The sequence below is a fragment of the Coenobita brevimanus genome, chromosome 56, assembly GCF_032717465.1.
Source record: "Coenobita brevimanus isolate Jiangsu-jjx chromosome 56, ASM3271746v2, whole genome shotgun sequence".
NCBI classification, from domain to species: Eukaryota; Metazoa; Arthropoda; class Malacostraca; order Decapoda; family Coenobitidae; genus Coenobita; species Coenobita brevimanus.
In genome coordinates, this window is record NC_137009.1 from 38606212 (window position 1) to 38623535 (window position 17324).

At 43.4% G+C, this 17324-nt stretch overlaps 1 protein-coding gene across 1 annotated transcript in view; it reads left to right on the plus strand.

Annotated features, from left to right (window-relative positions):
- nvy (CBFA2/RUNX1 partner transcriptional co-repressor nervy) overlaps window positions 1–17324 on the plus strand; it is a 72133-nt gene that overhangs the window by 323 nt on the left and 54486 nt on the right. The window contains exon 2 of the mRNA XM_080273906.1: window positions 573–715. Coding sequence (XP_080130032.1) covers window positions 573–715 — 143 coding nt within the window. The remainder of the gene's footprint in view (window positions 1–572; window positions 716–17324) is intronic.

Genomic DNA, 17324 nt, shown 5'->3' on the forward strand with positions numbered 1-17324 from the left:
GGATAACTAGATGGATGGATGAGTGAATGAATGAATGGTTAGACGTTTAAGGACAGGTAGCCTATGTAAGGTTATGTACGGTTTAATGGTTGGAAGAGCAGGATATCTTTTAAGTCCATTAATCTCTGACAGGGAAAATATGTTTTCACCTCTGATTGTTTGTCTGTTAGCAGGATTATTCAAAGTTAAAAGAGAGATTTGGACCAGATTTGGTGGGTAGATAGCCAATGCTCCAAGGAACAATCCATTAACTTTTTGGACCGATCCGTATGGTATTACAGATTCTGAATCCGGAAAACACTTTTTGCGAAACCCAATTCAGTGATGGGAAACCCCCTAACCCAAACATGAAGTGTGGTTTGGAAATTACGTTGCCCTTGATGGAGAGAGGCGCTCCAGTGAGTGCCACTCTAGTTCAGGTCAGCTTAGATTCAGACAGGTCTTTCAAATCTTCATAAAAATCCCAAGTTTCCATTTAGGTCTTCATATATTTTGCAGTCACTCTTTCTACAGGTATCTTATGTAGGTCTGCAGGTCTTACAGGTCTACATGTTCTTTATACACGTCTACAGGTTCTCTATACAGGTCTACAGGTTCTTTATACACGTCTACATGTTCTTTATACACGTCTACAGGCTCTTTATCCACGTCTACAGGTGTCATTCAGATCAGCAAGTCACTAACAGGTATACAGATTCCTTCTACAGGTACCCAGGTACTTTATACAGATCTACAGGTCCCTTCTGCAGGTCTGTTTCTTGCACGTGACCGTACCGAGAAATTCAAACGTTCAACTCTCAAACGTTTTCAAGATAATTTCAGTAACTTTCCGTGTCTGCCTTCAATAGACGCTTTGGTAATGCACTGATGAAGGTATGGTGGTGACAGGGCAGAGCGAATGTCTGTCTACCTGAACTAATGTGTATTTGGCACTGAATTAATGAAGATGGGGATTTTTTTAAGCAGAGAACCATTAATTTGTGAACGAACGGTTGGAAGTGGCGGAAAAGGAAAGTGAATGGGAGGGAAACAATGAAGGGTGGAGAGGAAATAAATAGGGAAAGGGAAGCAGAGGACGTAAAGGGAGATAGAGATGAAGGTTGGGAGAGAGAGGGGAAGGGAAATAGAAGAGTGGGAGGGAGGAAGGGAGTGAGGGGAGGAGGCAGCTGCAGCTCAGCCGCTTGGCGCTTGGGCGGTCAATCAGTTACCCCTAGACCGTTGTGTAGGAAGGGTGTATGAGCTTGAGCTCCGTGTCTCACCTCAATGACGTGACCTTGTGAAGTGAAGTTGACCTTGCAACCTGTACGCACGACGCAGACGCAAAAGTTCACCGCCCTGTGACCTCCTTTAGCCCCCAGGAGGTCACGGTCAGGTCAGGGAGGGGGAGACTAGGTGAGCGAGAGGGGAGGGAGTGGTGGCGGCATAATATTATAAAGTGGTGTTATGGTTCCCCGTTTTAACAGTTTCCCTCACCCTGTGCTATTTATTTGCACAAGCCTCTACCTCAAAACAGGCCCCGCGTTTACAAGTTCATTTATTTTTGTCACATAGTTCAATTTTTGGTAACGGTTGTGATCAGTTTTTGTGAATTAAAATTTGTTTGTGCAGTAACTCGCATACTGTTGAGACGTATAGTTAATTTTGAAATATCTTTCTTTTTCCCCTTTGCAATTTTAGACATTCCCAGTGGGGGTTAAGAAGAAAAATAATTGCGGTATTTAGCTGTAATAGTCCCGTTTTAAATTTTACACCGGTATTTGTTCATTTAGAAATATGAATTAGGTATGTGCATATCAGTACAATGTTCATACCTATCACTATTTACTCTCCTGCATAACGAATTTGTTCACAGAAGCTTAAACATTAGCCTTGTTTTTTATATAATTACATTTTTCAGACATTCAGATACATGGGTTAGATATTAGGAATCAGAATATTTCGTACTGACATTTTTCGAAACTATTTATGATTTGGAAGTAAAAGATATTGCTGTAGGGTTTATGTATTATGCAGTATATATTGTAATTTTAGTTTTTATTTTCTAAGATTTCCTTATGGGTTTATTTTTGTAATTATTAGTCCAGTATATGAGAGAGGGGGGTGTGAGTTGGGAGCGGGGCAGTGAAATGGCGGGGGACAGGGCGACGTGGAGGCGATTTGTTTGTGGCCACCCCGAACGGGATTGAGGCGTCTGGCAATAGATAGATAGATAGATTAGTCTATTTTGTTCGTTAACATTCATTAATAATTCAAATATCTGTATGTTAATTGATTTTGGCGCCAATTTGTGTTCGTGGCATTAAAGTATTCCTCTAATTTCTCAAGTGAATATAAACGTTGAAATAAATGGACTGCAAATGAAACTATTACATTTTACGACAGCCAGATTGTGAAAGTACTTAACATATTACTTTTATTGATTTAAAGGAAATTGGATTCTGGTTTAATACCGGTACTTACACTCTCTCTCTCTCTCTCTCTCTCTCTCCCTCTCTCTGAGTATAGGTGAGTCAGTGGAAGAAATGTACAGTTATACTATCTATCCATCTCTCCATCAATCTATTTGTAAGTCGGAAGAGAAGGCTGACAAATTTTACCGGTCAGATATCAAAACTTCGGCACAGGTATATTATAATAAAACTCGACTTTTAAGGAACCATAAAGCAGGTTGTGATATATTTCGAGAGTACTAGCCTAACACCTCCTTGACCTGAGTAACAATGATAGGAAAGATAATGCCTGATAACACCTGTTGACTTGGTAATCTGCTGATAAGTGGGATAGCTTGGGTCAGCTTTAGTATGGAGACTAAGTGTGTTCTGGCCGCCTCCTGACGATTTTATTCATCTTTGTTCACTCTCATCTTAAATGTCAGGACCAACTTGCCTAGCTCAGGGCTCCTACGCTCCTTATGGGGCAACGTAGGATTGGATGATGGATGGATGGATGGATGCAAGACCTCTTGTAGTAGGTATCGGCAGTAGTAATTTTAACTGTAGTACCGGTAGTGGTAGTAGTAGTAGTAGTAGCAGCAGCAGAAGTAGCTGTCAGCAGTAGTAATTTTAACAGTAGTAGTAGTAGCAGCAGCAGCTTCTGCCAGCAGTAGTAATTTTAACAGTAGTAGTTGGAGTAGCTGTCAGCAGTTGTATTTGTAACAGTAGTAGTAGCTGTCAGCAGTAGTAATTATAACAGTAGTAGTAATTGTAACAGTAGAAGGAGGTGTCAGCAATAGTAATTTTAATAGTAGTAGTTGGCAGTACTTTTAAAAGTAGTAGTAGTAGCCACAGCAACAGCAAGAGTAGTAGCAGTTGCAACCCCAGTCTCATCAGGACATGATCCCGGTGGACTGCTGGCCGAAGTTGCTCGTCTTGAGTCCACCATCCTTTCAGGGGATAGGGAGGGAACTGAGAAACGTTTATAGAACCGGGCAGTGAAGGAGCCGCCCAGTTTTATTAGTGCCACCACGTGAAGGCCTCCCTTTCCAACACCACCTCTTGCTGTAGTTGTATTGTGGTAATTTATCGATAGTTAAAAGAATCTCGTTAATCGTATCATTAACCTTTTAAATATTAGTTACCATCTCCAGACGATTTATGTTAAAATTCACTTTGCGATTTATCATTATTATTATTATTTTATCATCATCATCATCATCATCATTATTAATTTGCCAGGCAGCGCGTGATGAATGATGGATGGCGGCTTATTATTATTATTATTAATTTTTTTTTTTACTAATTTTGAGGCGGGTGGTGAATGATCGATGGCGACTTGTTAACATTTTTTTTGTAAGGTATTCTTGAACTAATTTTGAACTCCGTTACAGGTTGTGTGTAAAAGAAAAAAAAGTGAACTATTCAGAAACAAGAAACGTGATTGACTAACTGAACTGAAATTTGATCGAAAATTAGTGGAAATGAAAAGAAGATACTGAGATTAAGGAAAACTGGAATATAAAAGTGAAATTAGAATATAAGGAAGTAATAAACAGATAAACAGTGAACTTGAAAATATTATAGTGAACGAACAACAGTGACTGGACGAAAAGCAAAGAAAAATAAAAGCAGGAAGTGTTAACCATAGAGGATTAACAAAGGAAGATCACTTTCTCTTTGAGCTATTTCTTTTTCCCTCCATCTTCTCTCGTTCCCCTCCAGCTTCTCTCCCTCCACCCCTCCTTCACCTTCTCTCCCTCCCCTCCTCCCTCTGCTTCCCACGCTTCATCTCTTATACTATCTCTTTCCGTCACACTTCCATTTTTCCCTTTTCCTATTTCTTCTTTCCCACCTTCCTTCCTCCCTTCCTTCTTTCCGTCTTCCTTCCATCCTTCCCTCCTTCATCATGACTTCAGGTGAGTGCTTATGTATTTGTATTATCTATCTATCAGTCTATATCTATCATCATTAGTAGCCTGTGTGTACCGTTAGTTAGATGTTAAGATATATACAGAAAGAGATGTATATGAGAATGAATTTTTCTGTTGAATGTGTGTGTGTGTGTGTGTGTGTGTGTGTGTGTGTGTGTGTGAGGGGAATGTTTGTATGTAGGTGTGTGAGTGTGTGGGTGGAGTGTTTGTGTGTATGTGAGAATGTGTGTGTGTGTGTGTGTGTGTGTGTGTGTGTGTGTGTGTGAAGAGAATATATGTAGTTGTTAAGAGATATTGAGTTAAAAAATTTGTTTTTGTTTGAGGTTGTGCATATGAGAGAGTGTTTTTGAGAGAGGGAGGGGAAGTGAGGATGTGTTTATCATTCTGGGAAAATTGTGTATCCTGATTATGAGAGAGAGAGAGAGAGAGAGAGAGAGAGAGAGAGAGAGAGAGAGAGAGAGAGAGAGAGCATAATGTTAATATGTGTGATAGGCTACCGATAAGTGAAATAGAAAGGGAGACTGGCAGTGTGTGTATATCCATCTAATTGTGTGTGTGTGTGTGTGTGTGTGTGTGTGTGTGTGTGTGTGTGCAAGTGGCAGGGAGGGAGGAAGGAGGAGTCAGGGCACCCACATCCTCCTCTTGCTTCTTCCTGCCTCGCACACACACACACACACACACACACACACACACACACACACACACACACACACGATTATACACATTTCCTCTTATACATACATACATTATCACAGCGTAGCCTAGATAAATTTACTTACCACGCCGTCTGTTTTCACGCACAAAGTTTTATGGATGATTAAACCGTAAAAATAATCCGTAACTCATCACTAATTTAGATTAATAACCTGTTCACCGTTTCGTGCAGACATACGTGCAAATATACATAGGCTACATACTTGGATACACACATACGTGCAGATATATCGGTACGTACATGCATTCATACTTTATTGGAATTACATACCTACACACGTATACATTCACACGCACGTAAACACAGAAATACGAGTACATACCCACCCATTTATATTCATACACAGGTAGCTGGATAGATAGATAAATAGATATGGTATATATATCACACAATTTTAATGGAAGTACCGTCCCCAGGTTCTCTCACACACTAAAACTAGGTCGATGATTAGGCTACAACACGTCACCCCGTCCACACGTCGTTAAATTTTCATTGATAGCGTATTCACACACACACACACACACACACACGCACACACACACACACACACACGTGACCATTTCTCCTTTGATTCGCGTCCCCGCATATAGGCAAGATCATATCCCACCCAAACTTTTATCAACATGGAAATAGGGTTAGGATGCTGCACTTGATGATGATTATATCCTCATGTATTTTTTATGAGCATATTGGTTTAGACGGGATCCGAACTCTTGACCATTTACCTTACCGTCGTACTGTACATGGGGAGACGAGTATTATCCCAGAGTTGACGAACACTTAGCGGAATAGTCGAACCATCTGAAACACGCACTAGTAGAGACTGGGTTTTCATTGCATTTCGCCAGTTGTAAATTTTCATCGGACGGAACTGGGAAGATAATTGTTTCTTTGTACAATCTTGGACATAAATATTGATCCACCTACAGAGAGTAAGCATTGCCACCTGCTGATCTAGCTTGTGTTGTAACCTATATGGATAATGTCACGGCCATTGGTGATCACTCAGTCAAGCTGAAATGAGTTAGGGATTTTTTTTTTTTTTTTCTTTCGTCAGCAGAGGTGCCCAAACTTTTCCTGGTCATACCCCACATTTGTTTTAAAAATAAAAATAATTGATGAAGTCTCTCCCCCTCCCCCACCAATTCTCAAAGGGGGAACCCGTTCCATTGGAAGTTATGTAAATAACTGTAGAGTTGATTGTCTGTACTGAACGGAACATTTTAACGTGTAAAGGCAAGAAAGCCAGCTGTATTAGGCTGCCGTATAAAGAATTACAGCGGCAGATTTTCAGAGGTTTTGTGTTTTGATGCAGCGTGATATCAAAGAATAAAAGTCGCATCGCAATTAGCACAAACTAAAACCCAAGCTACATTTGGCTAAAATATATCAAATCTATTACCAACAGTGCATCAGAAGGGCGCTTTGAAAATTTTGGTTGTATCTTTTTATTACCCGTTTAAATTTCTCCAGGGCGGGAAATCCTCTTACCCCTGCTTTTGGACCACCTTGTTAAAGTCAAGTACAGTAGCCTATACGGTACCGTTCCTAGTTCATTTACGTGAGACGAAACAAACAGAAGCTAATTACATCATGCTAAGCTAATCAGGTTGCTAATGATCGTTCGGGGTTGGACTGCCAGCTCATTAACCTGGAGGCCCAGACGTGCATTGGGAATATTGATCGTGGCTGTACAGTGTAGATTAGCTTACAAGAGGCGTTGTCCATTCGATGTTACATGTCTCTCTCTCTCTCTCTCTCTCTCTCTCACACACACACACACACACACACACACACATTGATATTTACCGTTACATGCACTTAGCAAATACATACCACTCACAGACTTAGTGCACAAATATACGTACTATGAAACATCGAAATAGTGTGTGTGTGGGTGTGGGTGGGAGGGAGGGGGATGTGTGTGTGTGGGAGGGGGGGTGTTAGGAGCACATATTAACGACTAGAACACCTGCTATCAGTTTAATAAGTGTGTGTGTCTGTGTGCCCCCAGCTTTCAATTAGCCTTTGAATTAACTGATTTCTCCATTTGTAATTGTTCGGTGATAATAATAGTAATAATAATAATAATAATAGTAGTAGTAGTAGTAGTAATACTGTATGATACTATAAATAAAATATTGAGGGTCTTGAAATGGGGTAGATGTCTGTATACTTTTGCAACAATGTAGCATACATACATATACACACAAAATTCCCCCTCCCTCTCCCTCTCTCTCTCAAGTAGTACATGGTGGTCATCTGATTAACTCCACCACCACATATTTTCCTGTTATTCTTGCTTCCTCCAGACGATTTTATTCAGCCATGCCTTGACTTTGATCTGGAGGGGTTAGGTACAGCATTCCTTAACCCCTTCACTACGAGAGATAGCCCTTGTCCCTTCCGACCAGTGACGTATTATTTTTTTTCGGGTATTTTATCGTTATTGTTTTGGCATGAAACAAGAGGGACGACCGGAAGAGGGGGTTTGTGTTCCAGTTTCCATGTACCATAGCTGTCTGTCTATTTCCATGTATCTCTCTGTTTATTTTCATGTATCTCTCTGTCTATTTCCATGTATCTTTGTCTATTTCCATGTATCTCTGTCTATTTCCATGTATTTCTCTCTATTTCCATGTATCTCTGTCTATTTCCATGTATATCTCTGTCTATTTCCACGTATCTCTCTCTATTTCCATGTATCTCTGTCTATTTCCATGTCTCTCTCTTTATTTCCATGTATCTCTGTCTATTTCCATGTATTTCTCTGTTTCCATGTATCTCTCTATTTCCGTGTATCTCTGTCTATTTCCATGTATCTCTCTATTTCCATGTATCTCTCTGTCTATTTCCATGTATCTCTCTGTCTATTTCCATGTATCTCTCTGTCTATTTCCATGTATCTCTGTCTATTTCCATGTATCTCTCTGTCTATTTCCATGTATCTCTCTGTCTATTTCCATGTATCTCTCTGTCTATTTCCATGTATCTCTGTCTATTTCCATGTATCTCTGTCTATTTCCATGTATCTCTCTGTCTATTTCCATGTATCTCTGTCTATTTCCATGTATCTGTCTATTTCCATGTATCTCTCTGTTTATTTCCATGTATCTCTCTGTCTTACGGATCCATTTTTGTATCTGTCCAACTCAGATCTCTCACTCTTTTCAGCCATAGAATCAGCTGGCACTAAACAAGAGAGGGGGGGGGGGCAGCAGAAGAGGTGGGCTGTGTCTATGTAGTTGTCTTTCTCCGTATGTCTATCTATTTATCCATGTCTATCTATCTAACTCAGATCTCTCACTCTCTTCAGCCATGGAATCAGCTGGCATCAAACAGGAGAGGGAGGGGGCAACAGAGGAAGGGGGCGGTGAGGAGGGGGGCAGTGGCAGTGACCCCCCTAGGGCCCCCCCATCCACCCACCAGCCCCACAACAACCCGAGGAGAGCTAAAGGCAAGTTTTTGTCATTACTCATGAACGTGGATTTAGTCTTTTTTGTTAATCTGATATGGCTATAGTTCTTTCACCTCAACTTGGCCCAGATTTTCGTCCTTTTGCAGCTCATTTCACGTAGGAAAGTGGCGGAAAAAGACTATGCCGCGGCCCCACATCCTTTCCATAGCACATCTTCGTGACCAGCATCTATTCCAGTGTTGATATAGTACCACAGCCGAGAGATGGCAATTTTAGGCCAAGTTGAAGTGAAGAGAGTATGGTCAATCATCCGCCATTAGCACTTCTTCGTGACTAGCATCTATTCCAGTGTTTTTATAGTACCACAGCGGAGAGATGGTAATTTTAGGCCAAGTTGAAGTGAAAAGAGTATAGTTAATCATCCGTCACTCTCCATATATCCCGTCTGTAATGTAGCTGTGTGGTGAGAATGATATGAATTGTGGTAATGATATGAACTGTGGTAATGATATGAGTTGTGGTACTGATATGAATTGTGGTAATGATATGAATTGTGGTAATGATATGAATTGTGGTAATGATATGAACTGTGGTAATGATATGAATTGTGGTAATGATATGAATTGTGGTAATGATATGAACTGTGGTAATGATATGAACTGTGGTAATGATATGAATTGTGGTAATGATATGAACTGTGGTAATGATATGAATTGTGGTAATGATATGAATTATGGGATGACGATGGTTGTAGGCCTCTTAATGGTAGGAGGTGTGGTGAAGACTATTAAATACTTAACTAATATGAAGGCGTTATTATTATTATTATTATTATTATTACTATTAGTTATTATTATTATTATTATTATTATTATTATTATTATACCCAAATATTTCCAGATTTTTATATTCAGATTAGGGGAGATAGATGGCTAGATAGATACATGAATAGAGAGAGGGAGAGAGAGAGAGAGAGAGAGAGAGAGAGAGAGAGAGAGAGATAATCAGGTGTTGTGTACACTTGTGGCTGCACTTACACCTGTAGCACACCTGTGTCACCTGCACACACACACGGGAACACTTGATACTCACACCTGCACACAAACACACACACACACACACACACACACACACACACACACACACACACACACACACACACACACACACACACGAGTAGAACATCTGTACAAACTTCAGAAAGGTACATAGACCACATACAGACTACATATACCGTATACGCCCGTACAGTTACACACCCGCTCACATGTAGTACATACACATGTGCACAAAGTAGAGTATCCTTACACACTTGAACACTTGACTGGTACACACACACATCCATTGATGCATTCCTACTTATGTGCACATATAACGGCACACTTGTACAATAAATACATACATACATACATACATACGGTACATAATACACAGTTTGGGCATCTGCACACACCTGAAGGACAGAAATATATATGTGTGTGTGTGTGTGTGTGTAGATGATGAATTCCGTATGTACACACACATCTTCCATACACATACACTCCTGTAAATACACAGTCACATACACACGTAAGAAGGGCATCTGTACGCACATCTGTGTTCACAACTGTACTAAAACACACACACACACCTGTATACACATATGCGCTCACACCTGCACTGCCACATACACACATGCATATATATATATATATATATATATATATATATATATATATATATATTTGTGTGTGTACATATATACATACACACATTCATACGTGCATACGCGACTAGATCACAAGTATATACTGTATATACCGGTATATACTGTATGTATGCGCGCACGCGCACACACACACACACACACACACACACACACACACACACATCTGTGAAGATAGACAGGATGTTCTCATTTTATCTATATATCAGTTCCCTTTTAACATTCCTGCTAAGATGTGATTCTCTCTCTCTCTCTCTTTCTAGCTCTCTCTCTCATTCTGTATTCCCACTCACACCTCCTCTCTTGTTAAGAATTAAACGTGGTCATGTGGATGAATATTTACCTGTACAACACCTGAGAGAGAGAGAGAGAGAGAGAGAGAGAGAGAGAGAGAGAGATAATGGTACAAAACCGGTGATTGAGAATGAATGGTGGTGAGAGAGAGAGAGAGAGAGAGAGAGAGAGAGAGAGAGAGAGACTTGTATTTTCACTCTCCTTGTTTTTCATACTAGTAAATAAGATAGTGGTGATGATTTTTTTTTATGGATATGTAGCTCATCTTTCCCTGGCACTCTGTTGATAGTTCTCTACATAATTCCCTTCTGCATTTTTTCCCCAACGTTTATATTGGTAGTGATTAGAGCTTTGATGCTAATAGATGAGTGAATGCATGTGTGGAGAGTGAGGGAGTGTGGGGGAGGGGGTAAGGGATGGGGAGGGATGGACTGGAGTTAGGGAGGGGTAGGGGTGAAGGAGGGTGAGGGAGGGACAGGAGGGTGAGGGATGGATTGGAGTTAGGAAGGGGTAGGGGTGAAGGAGGGTGAGGGAGGGGAGGGGGTAAGGGATGGTGAGGGATGGATTGGAGTTAGGGAGGGGTAGGGGTGAAGGGGGGGAGGGGGTAAGGGATGGTGAGGGATGGACTGGAGTTAGGGAGGGGTAGGGGTGAAGGAGGGTGAGGGAGGGGGTAAGGGATGGTGAGGGATGGATTGAAGTTAGGGAGGGGTAGGGGTGAAGGAGGGGAGGGGGTAAGGGATGGTGAGGGATGGACTGGAGTTAGGGAGGGGTAGGGGTGATGAGGGGAGGGGGTAAGAGGGATGGATTGGAGTTAGGAAGGGGTAGGGGTGAAGGAGGGGAGGGGGTAAGGGATGGTGAGGGATGGACTGGAGTTAGGGAGGGGTAGGGGTGAAGGAGGGTGAGGGAGGGGAGGGGGTAAGAGGTGATGAGGGAGGGGTAGGGGTGAAGGAGGGTGAGGGAGGGGAGGGGGTAAGAGATGATGAGGGAGGGACAGGAGGTAGGGAGGGGTAGGGGTGAGGGAGGGGAGGGGGTAAGAGATGATGAGGGAGGAACAGGAGGTAGGGAGGGGTAGGGGTGAAGGAGGGTGAGGGAGGAGGCAACTGTGAAGAAGATATAAGTAAGGGAGGTGCAGGTGTGAGGGATGAGACAGGTGTGTGGGAGAGAAAAGTGAGGGAGGGGAGGTGTGTGGGGGGTAAGGGAGGGAGCAGGGGTGAGGGAGGTGGCAGTTGTGAAAGAGGATGAGGCAGGGGGCAGATGTGCGGGGGGGGTGAGGGAGGGGTCAGGTGTGTGTGGGGGGTAAGGAAGGGGCAGGTGTGAGGGGGGTGAGGGAGGGGGCAGGTGTGTGGGGGGTAAGGGAGGGGGCAGGTGTAAGGGGGAGCACTAAACCATCATCACCACACACACGACACTCACACACCTGCTGCCTCTCTCTCTCTCTCTCTCTCTCTCTCTCTCTCTACGGTATTTATTTATCAACATTCTAACTCTTCCTTACGTAGATGATATAGGCAGGAAGAAGAGGGATATTAGAGAAAGAGAGGAAGCAGAGGTACCGCAAAAAGAGAGAGAGAGAGAGAGAGAGAGAGAGACGTGTAATGTGTGCAGTAAAACAGTGTAAAAATCAGGCGGGTTGGTTTACGATAGTGTGGGAACCTCGGCACGTGGTAAGTAGGTAGGTAGGTAGGCTTGTAGGTAGGTAGGTGGGAATGTTAGGTTGCATGATTAGAAGGTAGGTAGGACGGTAAGTTGTTTAGTGAAATGCATGAAGGTAATAGGAGTTGTTTGGTAGGTAGGTAGGTAAGTACGTAGGCAGAAAGGGTTGCTCAGTAGGTATGGTAGGTAGTTTGACAAGATATGAGGAATAGATTGATTCGTTTCGGTGGTAGGTAGGTATGTAGGTAGATAGGTATGGTAAGTAGTCTGCCCAGATTTAAGAAAGTAGTGTAGGTAGGTCCAGTAGGTAGGTCGACAGTAGAATAGTCTGGTTGGTAGGTAGGTTGGTAGGTGGCATGGTTCTGGTAGGTATGTAGGGAAGTAGGTGGGTTGGTAGGTAGGCAGAATGGTAGGTAGATAGGGAAGATGTAGTAAAGCAGGCTGGGTTAGTAGAAGGGTAGGTAGGTACGTGAGGTAGAATGGATAGGTAAGTAGGAAAGTATGTCGAAATAGAAGACACTGTGAGTAGGTAGGTAAGTAGGTAGAAGTGTAAGAATGAAGGGTAAGTAGATTGTTGGAAGTATAAAAGGGAAGGGTGGGGCTCGGTAGGTATGTAGGTAGGTTAGGTAAGTAGGTAGAAAAAGGGAGAGTAAGTAGGTAGGTTGGGTAGGCAAAGAATGGTTAGGCAGGGTGGTGGTGAGGCAGGAAGGGAGCTAGGTAGGGTGGTGAGAGAGGGAGAGAGAACTGAAGTAACTTGAGTGGGAGGGAGAGAGAGGGGAGGAAGAGAAAAAAGCTGAGAGAGGGAGGGAGAGAGACGAAATAGAGAAAATGGGTTTGGAGAGAAAGAGAGAGAGAGAGAGTGAGAGGTGTGGGAGAGGAACAGGTGCAGTCTGCCTAGATTTTGTGGTGTCCAGTTGTGGTGGTTGTGGTAGTTGTGTGGTGGTTGTGGTAGTTGTGTGGTGGTGGTGGTGGTTGTGTGGTGGTGGTGATTGTGGTAGTTGTGTGGTGGTTGTTGTGTGGTAGTTGTGCGGTGGTGGTGGTGGTGGTAGTTGTGTGGTGGCTGTGGTAGTTGTATGGTGGTGGTCTGGTAGTTGTGTGATGATGGTGGTGGCGGCTGTGGTAGTTGTGTGGTGGTGGTAGCTGTGGTAGTTGTGTGGTGATTGTGGTAGTTGTGTGATGGTGGTGGTTGTGGTAGATGTGTGGTGGTGGTTGTTGTGGTAGTTGTGTGGTGGTGGTGGTGGTAGTAGTAGTTGTGGTGTAGTGATGGTGGTAGTTGACCAACCATTACAAAACTATCATATATACTGTCACCTACCGTTACCACCACCACTACCGTACTACCACAACCAACATTACTACAACTACTATAATATAAATCAACGGTCATTCTTTCCACCACACTTAACACCTACTATCTCCACTACCACCATCACTACGAGTACTACCATCACTACCACAACTACCATTACTACTACAAATTCTACTACAACCACCATCGCTGTCACAGTCACAATTACCACTACCACCACCATAACCATCACTACTACCACCACCACTACCACCACCTCCATAACCATCACTACTAACCACAACCACCACCACATAACCATCACTACTACCACCACCACTACCACCACCTCCATAACCATCACTACTACCACATACCACAACCACCAAAACCATCACTACTACCACCACCACTACCACTACCACCACCTCCATAACCATCACTACTACCACAACCACCACCACCATAACCATCACTACTACCACCACCACTACCACCACCTCCATAACCATCACTACTACCACAACCACCATAACCATCACTACTACCACCACCACTACCACCACCTCCATAGCCATCACTACTAACCACAACCACCATAACTATCACTACTACCACTACCACCACCTCCATAACCATCACTACTACCACAACCACCATAACCATCACTACTACCACCACCACTACCACCACCTCCATAACCATCACTACTACCACAACCACCACCACCATAACCATCACTACTACCACAACCACCACCATAACCATCACTACTACCACCACCACCATAACCATAACCATCACTACTACCACATCCACCACCATAACCATCACTACTACCACCACCATCATAACCATAACCATCACTACTACCACAACCACCACCATAACCATCATTACTACCACAACCACCACCACCATAACCATCACTACTACCACCACCACCACCATAACCATCACTACTACCACCACCATCATAACCATCACTACTACCACCACCATCACCATAACCATCACTACTACCACCACCACCATCATAACCATCACTACTACCACCACCATCATAACCATCACTACTACCACAACCACCACCATAACCATCACTACTACCACCACAATAACCATCACTACTACCACAACCACCACCATAACCACCACCACTACCACAACCACCACCATAACCATCACTACTACGACTACCACCACCACCACCACCACCATAACCATAACTACTACCACAACCACCACCATGACCATCACTACTACCACAACCACCACCACCATAACCATCACTACTACCACAACCACCACCACCACTACCATAACCATCACTACTACCACAACCACCACCACCACTACCATAACCATCACTACTACCACAACCACCACCACCACTACCATAACCATCACTACTGCCACAACCACCACTGCCACTTCAACTGTCACATACTACCACAAGAACCACAACTACCATCACCACCAGTATCACAGCCATTACTGGTACCAAAACAAACACTACCACAACTACCACACAGCCACACCCATCATCACTACCACAGTTACCATCATTACCACAACAACCATCGCTAACGTGGTGAACATTCGTCTCTACCACAACTACCACCACTCCTACCACCAGCACCACCACCACAGCTATCACTACCACAGCTACCATCACAGCCACCAATACCAGAACTATCACCACAACCACAGCTACTACCATACCACAGCCACCACAACTACCATCACTCCTACCACTACCACCACCACCACCACAGCTGCTGCCATCACTACCACAGCATCCACTACCACCACAACCACCATCACTACCACAGCTACCACCATTAACTACCACAACTAGCACAGCATCCACTACCACCACAACTGCCATCACTACCACGACTACCACAGCATCCACTACCACCACAACCACCACAACTACCACCATTAACAACTACCACTCCTACCACAACTACCAGCTACTGACGAGCCAGCTGTGAGCCACCTGGTACTCCGGCCCCTCTCCCCCCAACCTCCCCCCACTCCCTCAACACCAGCTGACGCGCAGATGGTCCCCCTCCCCTCTCTCTCTCTCTCTCTCTCTCTCTCTCTCTCTCTCTCTCTCTCTCTCTCTCCTTTTGTTCCTTCACCTCCTTCTCGCTGATTCCTTTATCCTTCCTTTCATTCTCTCTATCCTTCCATTTTAAGTAATAATGTTTATACTACTACTACTACTACTACTACTAGATTACTACTAGATTTCAAAATTAATAAGTGGTATAATTTATTGTGAATTTTGTTATTATTATTATTATTATTATTATTATTATTAGTTGGAGTACCGACAGTTTCCTTTGTTTACATCCCATTTATTTAAAAATAATTTTAACTTTCCTCTAAAACATGTCAATTTAGCTGTGATTTATTATTATTATTATTATTATTATTATCGTTGTAATTACGATGATATTTGGGTATTTCATTTCTTCTTTCCTTCCTTCCTTCCTTCCTTCCTTCCTTCCTTCCTTCCTTCTTCCCTTTCTTATTCTCGCCTTCCTTTCTCATTCTCTTCCATCGTTCCCTTCCTGTTTCATTCCTTCACGTCCTCATTCCTTCATTCACTCCCTTTCCCTCTCCCTCATTCATCACCTCCCCTCCTTACCTCCCTCCCTCCCTGTCATTTCTCTCCTTACCTCCCTTTTTTCCCTCACAGTCTCCCCTTCCTCCCTTCCCCTCACCAGCTTCCCTTCTCTCCCCTCCCCTTTCCATCTTCCCTTCTCTCCCCTTCCCATTCCTCCCCCCATTCCCCTTTCCCCCCCCCGCTTGTCTTTTCCTCCCCTTCCCCTCCTATCGCTTCCCCTCGCTCTCTTCCTCCCCTTTCCCTCCTGTCCCCTCCCCTCCCTTGCCTCTCTTCCTTCCCTTCCCCTCCCATCCCCCCTTCCTCCCTTTCCCCTCCCCTCCCCTGCCTCTCTTCCTTCCCCTCCCCTCTCCTCCTCCACATACCGTCACTGAAACAATATTAATCTGGACATGGTGTTTCTCTCTCTCTCTCTCTCTCTCTCTCTCACACACACACACACACACACACACACACACACACACACACACACACACACACACACAGCTGTGGCCTGACCATCTGTGTTCAGAAAGAGAGAGAGAGAAAGAGAGAGAGAGAGAGAGAGAGAAGGAAATGATGTAGAAAGACAGACGGATTGACTGATGAATAATTACAATGAAAAACGGAAATAATATAAAAGAGAGGAAGAGAGAAGATGAGATGAGGGGAAAGAAAAGGGTGTGATGGATAGATAGATAGGTAGATAGATACAGTAGATAGACAGGTGGTTGATAGGTATGGAGCAAAGGGTGGAAGAGAGAGAGAGAGAGAGAGAGAGAGATACGGGTGGTAGTCAACTCTCTTCCTCCCTCATTCACTCACTCTCCCTCACTTATTCCTAGACTCATTTATGCTCACTTCCTATCTGTGCTTATCCATCTATCTATATCTATCTATCTATCTGTCTATCTATAGCCTATCTATTTATCTATCTCAGTTTATCTGTGTCTATCTTTCTGCAGAGTTTTCAATCTATTTATCAGTTTCTGTGAGTGTCATTATTATCAATCTGTTCCTTTCTGTTTACATACCTCTCACTCTCTCTCTCTCTCTCTCTCTCTCTCTTCCATACTTCCTACTTCCACTCTTGTCTCTTCCTGTCTCTCTGTCTCCCTTTTTGATCTCATTTTACCTCTCTTTTGCCTTCCTTCCTGCCTCCCTTGCAAATCTTTTCCATATCATCCCTACTTGCCCGAGTCCCTACCTACCTCCTTACCTTCCGTTGATTACCTGCTTCATCTGTCTGCCTGTCTTCCTGCTTAACA